This window comes from Colius striatus, chromosome W (assembly GCF_028858725.1).
Source record: "Colius striatus isolate bColStr4 chromosome W, bColStr4.1.hap1, whole genome shotgun sequence".
Lineage (NCBI taxonomy): Eukaryota > Metazoa > Chordata > Aves > Coliiformes > Coliidae > Colius > Colius striatus.
Window position 1 is genome coordinate 16,691,447 of NC_084789.1, and position 11,295 is coordinate 16,702,741.

At 50.3% G+C, this 11,295-nt stretch overlaps 1 protein-coding gene across 2 annotated transcripts; it reads right to left on the reverse strand.

Moving 5' to 3' along the window:
• Positions 1-274: 274 nt before the first annotated feature.
• LOC133628538 (uncharacterized protein C17orf113-like) lies at positions 275-10,430 on the reverse strand. Of its 2 annotated transcripts, none has more exons than XM_062016843.1 (3): positions 10,110-10,430; positions 5,087-5,615; positions 275-2,413 (listed from the first exon to the last, which is right to left on the reverse strand). In XM_062016843.1, exons 1-3 carry the CDS (start codon positions 10,124-10,126, stop codon positions 890-892), a joined length of 2,070 nt encoding a protein of 689 aa, XP_061872827.1. In that variant the 5' UTR covers positions 10,127-10,430; the 3' UTR covers positions 275-889. The 2 variants fall into 2 exon arrangements, 1 of the variants encoding a protein (XP_061872827.1); XR_009820736.1 differs by lacking the exons at positions 275-2,413; positions 5,087-5,615 and adding exons at positions 8,811-9,324; positions 9,774-9,847.
• Positions 10,431-11,295: the final 865 nt, after the last annotated feature.

Genomic DNA, 11,295 nt, shown 5'->3' on the forward strand with positions numbered 1-11,295 from the left:
AATACTCTTTTCTTTGGCTGAAAGGTTGCAGAGAGCTCAGCCTGCAAAGGCAATATAGGCAGGTGATGACATTTTGGAAAGACCAGGAATTTGCTACTTACTAGTTTTGGACCCTTGCTTATAATTTATTCTGTCATTGCAAAAAAACCCCACAGTCCTTTTAGATATATTTGTACTTCAAACACTAGGAAAATTAAGATAAACCTTTTAAATATATTTATATATATATATACACACACACAATGATGCATTTAAAAGTTACTATTTCCTCGGTGATTACAATATCATTCTCTAAAACTCTTGAAATGACTTGATGCCCCTGCTAAAAATACTCAGTGCTGTGCACAAGGAATGCCAACAAGACACCACCAGGCATTTTGGGGTTTGCCACAGAGCTAGAAAGATGTGCTGCCTTTTCTGCATTCATTCTCAAGGCTTCAAACCAACAAAAAAATCAGATTTTTTTTTTTTTTTTCAGAGCATTAACTAAAAGCTGCTGAGTATCATTGTGCAAAGGCAGTGTAACACTTTAGCTCAAGAGAAGATTTGCCTTCATCTCCATAAAACAAAATAATAACAAACTCTTGAAAAAAAATCCTGTCCTGGATATTCAGACTGGGCCTGAATCATGACAAATCCTCATCACAATTTGGGATTTCAGGTTATTTTAAATTCTGGTCAATTCAGATGGATGTTTTGGGGATGAGGGAGGGATGGTTGTGGGACTAGCATGGTTTCGTGAAGAATCCCGTTTCCTCTTCCCAGTATGGAGTAGGTCACTAACCACTGGTGGCTGCCTGGCCCTGGCAGTGACCAGCGATGGGGAAAGGTGGCATCAAGCCAGCACTCAGGGCTGCCCGCAGCCTTCACCAGCCACCTCTCGTTTCACCTATGCCACAACGAAGCCAGACTCCCTCATGCTCTCGTAGTATTCAATGGCCAATGCAAAGTCAAACTCATTGATGGCCGGCCCATCAATGGCAATTTTCATGAGGTCAGAGAGTCCCTCATCCTTTGTGTGCTGTGACCGGCTGCACTTCAGCAGCTCCCGGCCACGGCTGATCTTCTTGGCAAGGACCGAGCCCAGTGGCAAGGCCAAAGCGATGGCCGCGAGAATGGCAAAGTCCGGGAAGAGCTCATGCATCTCAGAGTTGCTGTAGACCAGCTTGATGCAGAAGTCCTTGAAGGAGAGCTGGCTGAGGCTGAAGACAATCTTCTTGAAGACGGGGAAATCTCTCAGGGCCCTCTCACTCACCACCACCCGGGAGTAAGTCTGCAGGAGGAAATTCAGCTCACTAACCCCATAGCTGCCAATGTCCTCCAAAGACTGGGGGTAGCACTTAGGATTGAAGATGACTGAGAAGGAGCTGATGGCCTCCAGGATGCTGTTGGGAAACTTGTCCAGCAGGTTGACCCGCATAGTCTCCAGGTAGCTCTCCTTCAGGCACTCAAAATGTTTCAGGTGCACCTCGGAGCAGTTGGTCAGCTCGATACCCTTGTAGTAAAGGCGGCTCTCGCCCTCCCGGTCATCCCGCGGGTGCTCCTTCATCTCGTTGAGGAACTCCTGGAGGTTCTGGCCGCTGGCACTCTTCTGGGCCTGCAGGGTGGTAGCCGTGGCAGAGACGATGGGCTTCAGGATGGAGAGGTCAAAGTCCTCGATCTGGAAGAGGCAACTGAGTTTCTGGAAGATGGGGAGGACATCCAGGAGGATCTTGGTGAAGGCCACAAATTGGAACTTCTTGAGCTCTTTGCAGAGACCATGGGCCACAGGCGACTGCTCTGCCTCACTCTCCAGCAGCAGCACCAGCATGGGCCACAAGGAATCAATGGCTTCCACAGCTGGGAAAACAGAAGTCCAGTAGATGGCTTTGGGGCTCCTGAGGTCTATCCCACAGAGGTCCAGGACGCTCTGCAGCTCCTGCAAGCCATTGCTTTCCCCCCTGAAGCTGGAGTAGAGCCTGTACACAGTATCCATGGTGGTCTCATATTTCTGGAGGTATTCAGTGCTGATGATGCTGTCAGCCGACAGCAGGGAGCTGCCATGGGACAGGCAGTGCATCTCCATGAGGAGTGGGCAGAGGGAGGTCAGTGTGGTGCCCATCCCGCTCAGCTGCTCAGCCACCAGCGAGACACTGTCAGTGCTGAGCCACATGATCTTCATGGTGGGGATGCCAAAGGAGTGCATCACCTCACCCACCTTGCCCGCCAATGTGGAGGCCTCCCCAGCAGGCAGCTCAAAGCTCCCCAGGAAGATGGCAGAGGTCTGTCCATTGCAGGGGGAGACGGTGGTGGTGAACATGGCCAGGCTGCGGTGCTCTAGGACATCCACCATCTCGTCCACCACCAACCCGACAAACGGTGAGGTTTTTATCCTGTGCCTGTCTTCATTGTGCAGGACTTTGGCAATCGCTGCCTGAGCCAGTTAAAGAAGGTGCACAGGGCAGGTGGGGAGGGAAACAGAAACACAAATGAACTTCAAAAGCAGGTGGGAGATGCACAACATCCGGTGCAAAGCGAGCTGTGAGGCTCCCACCCTCAGGTCTCCCCAATAGTGGTGCAAGGTCCTGAGTCGGAAAAAAGCCCTTAATCAACTTGGACACACAAGTCCATATATGAGCTGGAAATCTCTTTTTTCCATGGAATCCCAGAGTGGTGGGGGTTGGAAGGGACCTTTAGAGCTCATCCAGCCCAACCCTTTGCTAAAGCAGCTTCCCTTTGATCAGGGGGCACAGGAACGTGTCCAGGAGGGTTTGGAAACCTCCCGAGAAGAAGCCTACACACCCTCCCTGGGCAGCCTGGGCCAGGGCTCCCTCATAGTAATGAAGTTTCTCCTCACATTCAAGTGGAACTTCCTGTGTTCCAGCTTGTATCCATTACCCCTTGTCCTGTCACTGGCCACTACAGAAAAATGTCTGCCCCTATCCTCCTGATACTCACCCTTTAAGTACTTGTAAGTATTGATAAGGTCCCCCCTCAGTCTTCTCACAACCAAAATAGCCCCAGGTCCCACAGCCTTTCCCAATCAAAGAAATGTTCCAGTCCCCTGATCATCTTGGTGGCCCTGTGCTGGCCTCTCTCCAGTAGTTCCCTGTCTCTCTTGAACTGGGGAGCCCAGAACTGGACACAGAGCTCCAGATGAGGCCTCACCAGGGCAGAGTAAAGGGGGAGGTGAATCTCTCTTGACCTGCTGGCCAACATTTTCTAACACACTGTCTCCTCCCACTCCTGTCCTGCAGTCCAAGCACTGAGGGAAGCTGCAGAGAGCTTGAAGGTCCTTGCCCTGACATGGGAGTCAGAGCCCCACAACTTCAGCAGGAGTGAAGACTGCCAGTGCAGCACTAAGCCTCCAATTCCCTGTCCTCCAGCTTCCCAAGACCCCGCCTGTGCAGGAAGCGAGACAAGACCAACAACTCAATACTTGGGTAGAAAATTCAGCAATTACATTCCTGCTTTACAGCACAGGTAGGAACAGCAGTAAAATTTTGCAGCATCTTTTCCTACTCTACTCAGCTTTCCTCATTTCAGGCAAATGCCCCAGGAAAATTTCCTTGCTGTGTGTCAGTACTGTAAGTAAAACTTCTGGCTGAGAAACCTAATTAGTGGATTTTGTCTATTTGCAGCAAAATAAGGCTCTTTAGAGATCTAAAAAGCCTGGTAGACAGCCAAGACTTGCTAAAATTTTAATTTGACTTTAACAGGCATGAAGCATTTGTAAAATTAAGAAAATCCTTTCTAAACTCTCCAGCTACCTGACCTTTCTGATCACTCAGTTTAGGGAAAAAGAGGGAAAACCCACCATTCTCATGTGCTAATTGAACTCCTAAACTTTTGTCCTTAAGCAGCCTGGTAGGCTCAGACAGGAGAGGATACTCTTGTTCTCCCTGCACCTCTGGAAGCAGGTGTGTCCACAAGCCTGAGGCCCTTTGATATAGCCAATCGCCTTCTCCTGCTGTGTTACATCAGGGAGTGACACCAAGAAGGTGCCAAGAACAGGCCCATCGCCCAGCTCCCCTGTGGGACTAGAGCACATCCTGGAGCAACCTGGCTTTGTGGACCTGGCCAGTGGTCCCAAACACATTGTAGATGTGCCCTGCCCATCAGCAAATGCTGACACAGAGGCCTCAGACCCTGCTCTGCCTGTGAGCCAGGCACACCAGTTCCCTGCTCAGCCTCCTGCCTGCCTCTACCACGGCATCCAGCTCCCGTCCTCCCAGGCTGATCATAGAATGATGGGGGTTGGAAGAGAACTCTAGAGATCATCCAGCCCAACCCCCTGCTAAAGCAGGTTCCCCTCAATCAGAGGCCCAGGAACATGTCCAGGTGAGTTTGGAAACCTCCAGAGAAGGAGACTCCACACTCTCCCTGGGCAGCCTGTGCCAGGGCTCCCTCACCTCAACACCAAATGAGTTTTTTCTTGTGTTTAAATTAAACTTTTTGTGTTCCAGCTTATGTCCATTACCCCTTGTCCTGTCACTGGAGACAACAGAAAGAAAGTTTTGTCCCATCCTCTTGACATACACATTTTAAATATTAAAAGCGTTAATGAGATCCCTCCTCAGTCTTCTATTCTCCAGGCTGAACAGTCCCAGTTTCTGCAGTCTTTCCTCATCAGAGAAATGTTCCAGTCCCCTGATCATCTTGGGGGCCCTGCGCTGGCCTCTCTCCAGCAGTTCCCTGTCTCTCTTGAACTGGGGAGCCCAGAACTGGACACAGGGCTCCAGATGAGGCCTCACCAGGGCAGAGTAGAGAGGCAGGATAACTGATGCTGCTGGGAGGATCCAGTGATTCCCACTGCAAAGACAACTCTGGCCCCAGTGAGGCAGAGCACACACTTGCCCTGCCGCCTTTCACCAAGGCCTGTGGGATGGGAGCTCATGCTTTAGGCTCCTGTTTGCACATGCAGCACCCAAAGTTAAGCCAAGAGGGCGCTCGACAGGGTGGTGGGAAGCGTGGAGCTCCCAGTTGCAGCTTATTGGTACAGACATCCAACCTGCTCTGCTGAAGCGGCAGGTGCAGGCAGGTGGTCACACGGCACTATCTGGCCCCAAAGCAGCCACCGAAGGTGGGCACAGCCTGATATACACACCTGCATCTCCTTGATGCTCCTGGGGTGGTAGTACTCGCTGTTCTCAGAGGCCAGCAGCGTCTGGCACAGGTTGAACTTCTGGAAGTCGATCAGGGAGGAGCACTTCTCATCTGGGATCTCCTCCTTCGCCATCCAGTAGATGGTGGTGAGGATGGCCACCTTCACTGGGTTCACCTCCACCTTGATGAGCGAGCGCAGCTCTGGCTGGCTGTGGACACGGGTCTTGAAGGCCAGTTGCTCCTGGTTCACTGCCAGCGCCTGACGATGGGCGCCGGAGGTGACGTGCCGCAGCAGTGCATGGCGCTGGAAGTTGTCCGTGCCCATGGTAAAGGCATTCTCAGCTTTACCGTGCTTATTCTTCACCAGTGCCTGCCGACACTCTATGCAAAACATGAGTTTCTTCTCATAGTCAAACTCCAGCCAAGTAAATTCTTCCTTCCAGTGTTCATTGAAATAGCGCTTACATTTTTTATTGGAATTGGAAGTTTCCCCAGCTGGCTTTTTCCCTGGAGGCACCATATTGCTGTGGCTGGGAAATCAAACGCTACAATTGAACCGAAACATGCCTTGGAGGAGCAGCTTCTACATTTAATTTAGTAAGGTCTTTTACAACTCTCCTGGCCCAAATGGAGATGAAAGAGACACAAGGGAAAGGGATTAGGGCCCTGCAAGCCTCGGTCTGCGCTCATTGTTTATTCTTGGCTGCTAATGAAGGGCTCTGGTGGCACAGTGCTCAGGCAAGGCAGGGCTGTGCCACTGACCCAGCACTGCTCAAGGGGAATCCACCAAGCACCAGGAGTGGCAACACACTGGTCCTCCTTGAAGTCACAAGGATATCCAATCATGCTTCCCCACCACACCAGGCCTCCATGCTGCAGCTGATGCTGGGAAGGTATGGAAGGTTCAAAGCTGGCTTTGGACCAAACCTCTAAAAAGGAGGATTCAACCCCACAAGGAGCAGCACCTGCTGCTGACAGCAAGTGCCAGAGACCCAGAGTTGAACAAGGATGACTGGGAGACCAGCTCAGAAACATATGCGTGTGTGTATTTTCATTCCTCCCTCATTTGTCTCTATCCCAGGAAACTGCCAAAGCCACAACACATCCTATGGCAGTGGGGCTGAGCTCTGCACGGCCAGTGCCCAGCCCAGCATCCTTCCCAGGACCCAGTTCAAACAGGGCTTGTCAACATCTACAAGAACCAGAGGCTGCAAAGCACTTACACAAATATTTAAATAATGTAGCTGAAGTATTTAAGCACCCATCTAACTCCCTTCTTATACTTAAGTCCCACTCAGTCCAATCCTTGCATCCTTACATAAAATGGACTGAAAAACCAAACTGAGCCTTGATAAAGGTGATGGGATGAGGAAAAGGAGGAGAAACCCAGTGCAGGGTAGAGAAAGGGGAAGAACTAAAATGCAGAGGAAAAAAGAAAGAAAATGGACATTCAGCAGCAGTGTAAACCAGGGAACACAGTCAGTCTACGTAACTTGCTGAGAAACCCGTGAGGGTTTTTCTAAAGAACAAACCCCAAGCACCACAGCCATTACCACAGCTCTCAGGAAGAAGTGGGAAGCCTCATGATTTAGGTGTTAAAAGCAATAGTCCAACTCCCAGAGCTGCAAATACCCACTCCCACAGAGCAGAGGTTTCCCTTGGGGTGCCCTGGGAGATGCTGGCCAGGTAGTAGTGGAGTTACCAGCACTGCAGGCTGGAGTTATTACCACAGCCATGGGGCTCCCTTTGTCCAACTACCCTCCCTGGGGCCAAGAAATGTTCTTTACTGACAGCAGGAGGGGAAGGAGCGGCCGTCTGTCCCAGGGTGCCCAGAAGCAGTCGCCCATCTTTGCTTGCTGCCTTGCTGGTCTTTTGAGGTCTAACCCTGAGCCCTAAGTTTTCCCCCAGCTCTGGTTGTTTCTTCTAGTTGCACCCAGCTTTTCAGGGAACCCTCTCCTCCCGACAGAGAGCAGACATGCCAAAGCCTCCTGCCACACCGGACAGGATAGATGCTCCCGTTTTGCTTCTCCATCACAGAAACCCGAGCAACCTGTTAAAAAGGCATCAGAGGCCAAGAAATTCTCTGTCCAGAGAGGAAAATATCAGTCCTCAGGCAGAAGTTGACAGAGGAGTAGGCAGCACTGGCATCTCCAAGCCTGGCCACAGCCCACGTGCCAGCCAGGCACCACACACCTCACCCTGCAGAGGTGGGTGCTACAGGGATGGTGCAGTGCGGATCCTCTGCACGGGGTGGACCCTCAGCACCCGTATTTCCCATTGCTGCCACCCCTGAGCAGTCCTGTCCCAGTTCTCCAGACATGTGTACATCTTCAGCATTATCCTTCTGCTTCCAGCCGTGGGAACTCTCATCCTTGCTCTTCCTAGCAAACCAGGAGCTATGAGCCAGTTCTGCAAGAGCAGGGGACAGGAATAGAAGGACCAGAGCGGGCAGCCCAAGTCAGGGTAGGGCTTTGTTAGTCCAAAACTCAGCTCTAACCAGTCAGCCATGAATGCTTCCAAGAAAGCAGAGAGAAACCCCAGGACACAACCCTGATGAGAGTTTCCTTCCTGCCTGGAGAGAGGACAAAACTTTAATGGCTTGCAACAGCCATGAGGATTCCCTCTGCATCTTGCTCTTCGCCTATTAACGTGGTCTGCTTTGCTTCCCAGAGCCAGCTCTCCCTCTGGGTCCCACATCACAGCTCGGTGCAGCTGAGAGCACCCAGGGAATGATTCCCACAGCTGCTTCAGGAGCTGCCATGAGCTGACCAGAGCAGTGGCTCCTCCTTGGCATGTTAATTGGGAAGCTGTGACAGACTCCATGCATGAGAATCAAAGCTCAGACTCATCCTGCTTAAATGTTTCCTCTGCAGCTACCAGCACCCATCAGACATTCCTCAGGGGACATGGGCTCTGCCAGGGTTGAGATGGTGCCAGTGTCTCTACCATGCCCCAGTGAGGTTCAGGGCTCAGCAGGGTCAGCTCTGCTGCCTTTGACAGCCTCACTCGTGGTTCAGGTGCCCAGCATGCCCTGGACCCCTGGATCCCTGTGCTGGGCAGGTGTCCAGCTCAGCATGGCAGGGCTGCCATCGGGGTGGTGCATGGCCCCAGAGGGCTGTTTTCCCCATTCCTTCTCTGTCACTAACCCTATTTGTTCCCAAACCCATCCCCACCTACACACAGCCCTTGCTCCAGCAAAAACTACTGCCTTGGAAAGAGGGGGAAAAAAAACCCCAAACAACCAGCAATTGGTGTCTAGGGTGCTCAGGGATGGGAGGAGCTCAGGATGGGGCAGAGCACCACAGCATCACTTCCCACAGCACCTGCTGTGCAGCAGCACCAGCCCTGAGCACTCTCCACTGCCACTGTGTCCCTCACTCCCTGGCCATGGGAAAAAGCAGTACTGCATTTCCTCAGGGATCAAGCCACATGTAGGGAAAAGGGATAGCTCAGGAGTGGGGGTGACACTCTGGTATAAGCCGTACCCTGGTGCATCGGCCTTGGCTGATGGCCACTTTATGCCTACCAGGGTGAGGGTGAGCAGAGCAGCATACAATTCCAGCACCCAAGCCCTGCATGCCCATCCTGTTGCAGAAATACAATTATTTTAGTTAACAACTTATCATCACAATAAGTAGTCAAGCACTTGTTAATCATCTAGTAATAGTTCAATCAATTAGCTAAACACTTGCAAATAACTCAAACATCTATTGATTAAGTAAGTATTCATTTTAATCACATAAGGATCAAACTGCAAGAGTTACATACCACACCTGTTACCTTAGCTATGAGACCCTGGTGAATGTATTTGTTAGGTTACCTTGGCTGTTACCTTAGTTGTTACTAAAACAAAGGGACTGATATATTTTTTGACCAATCACCATGATTTTGGAAATTTTGTGTTGGTTGAGAACCAATCAAGGTGAAGGGCTAAATTGATAGATGGACATTTTATGCATGCTTTTGTTGGCAAATGTGATCCTTTTGTTTGAGCTGTATAAAAACCCTGAGATTGGTAACTAACAACGAAGCATACATATGGAGGACCTTAAAGGGGGAGAGCTGTTCCTATGTATACACCCTCTCTCACTAACCCGCTCCCCAACATGAACCTGAACAGGGACCCAGCAACCTGACAAGGATACATCCTGGAGTGCTGGTTCTAGGGAGGGCTCCCAGCCCTTTCCAGATAGTGCCTTTCCACATGAAAGTGCCTTTCTCACTTTCTGATTTAATTCTCTGAGAAAAAAAAAAAAAAAAAAAAAAATCAACTGACTCCTATAAGGAGCATCCAGATAAAGTGAGAAAGAAAAAAAAACAAAACTAAACAAACAAAAAACCCCAAACAAACCAGAGAATAGAACCCAATATAAACATGGGAGTAACATATTCAGTTTTAAATACATGTAGAGGAGCAATAGGAACTAAAACTGCAAATATTGTGGGAGCCACCAGGAAAGAGGAAAAGCGGCCATTTTTGCAACCCTTAAATTTACAATTTGGCAATAAAGTTATAACACATGAATTTTTGCATGTTTCAGGATGTCCCATACCCCTGATAGGGAGGGACTTATCTAAATTAAATGCACAAATTGTCTTTGAAAACAGAGACTTGTTACTAAAAATACCTGAATCAAAGACAGGAGAAATATTGATGATAAAAGAAAAACCAAAGGTGCTAGAATTACCTCCAGAAGTGGAGAATGCAGTGATCCCAATAGTGTGGGAAACTGAGATTCCAGGAAAATCAAAATTGGCACAACTAGTAAAAATTGAAATAAAAGAAAAAGTAAAATCGATCACAGTGAGACAATATCCAATAAAATCTGAGGCAAAACAAGGATTAAAAGTACTAATTGACAAATTTCTGAAATATCAAACACACGTATGGAAGAGCTATCCCCCGTGTTTTCCCAGCACTGCATAATAAAGAAGTGCCTGCTTATCTGCATTCCTGTGTAGATAAGCTTTTCGCGATTGCGGATCCGTCAACAATCCGCCCCCCCCCCCCCCCCCATACGTACCATTTAAAGGCTGCCATAAGCTTTGGGGTGAGGGGGCTTGCAAATTTCCCAGATTTTGGTATTTAAATAGGAGAAAGAAAAAAAAATAAAATCGAATTAAAAATCGAAACCCAGGCAAACAATGCAAAGTCCAAAAAAAAGGAAAAAAGGAAAAGAAGGCTGGGAGGCAGGAAGCATCAGTGATCTCCTCGCTCGGCCTGGCAGTCCGTGGGGGTGGGTATCCCTCCCACCAGCGTGGCCGTTGTCCCGAGCTCGGCGGCTGCGGGAATAAAGCCTGCAGCAGCCGCCCCACGCTCACGGAACCATGGGAGCAGCCATCTTGCTGCGAGGACTGTGGCTCTGCCGATGCTCCCGGCAGCCGGCGGCAACAGTGGCCACTAGCGGTGGCCAGGGAGAGGGAAGGCTGTGATCTGGCCACTGTGATGGGCTGATGGGCTCCGGGCCCTGGGGAATGGGAGTATGTGGAGCTGAGCCCCGTGTGTGCTACTCCTCTGGTGAGACACCTTCCCCAAGGTGATGGGCATGAGATGTCTGACTTGTGGCCCTTACCCCGGGTCCCTCGGCCGAGGGATGAGCATTTGCATCCAGACAGGATGGATGTCCCCAGGCTTGGGCAGAGCACCCCTCAAGCAGGCAGCTGGGGGCAAAGCAGCTCTGTAGCCCTGCCTGCAGGCACTGAGCTGTTGCAAAATTAAGTCCCAGCCCCTCAGCAAACACAGCAGAGGGACTTGGACCAAGCTCCTGCTTGAGCCCCACTTAATCACACTCCTGACCTATAGCTGTGTGACTGGCACTGACATCCATGCCAGGCACCCACTCCCTCATGCTGGGGCTCCCTAACGATCAAGGATCCACTGCTAATGCCAAAAAAAGAGCCCTTCTTTTACCACTAAATGCAGCGGAGATTTAGAGCCCCTCAATTTATGATTTTATGCTAACGTTACTCTCCCCCAAACAAATTTCCCAAGGACACTAAAATCCCAAATAGCACTAGTGTCCCATGGAAGCCCCCAATGGGAAGGAACATCTCTCTCCATTCCCCAGTCCCAGCATGAATACCATAACCAGGTGCTGGAGGATGCTCTCAGCTCCAACTCCACCTGAGCCTAACGCAGAGCTGTGGCCCCACAGTATGTGCCTGGATTAGGGGCTGCATTGCATCTGGCTGCAGCCAGCTCCACAGCAG

What these genes read in the sequence shown, in the direction of transcription:
- LOC133628538 (XM_062016843.1), bottom strand. An exon ending in GGAGCATCAAGGAGATGCAG is followed by an intron (nt 2,414 to 5,086) that starts GTGTGTATATCA and finishes TAACTGGCTCAG; the next exon opens with GCAGCGATTGCCAAAGTCCT.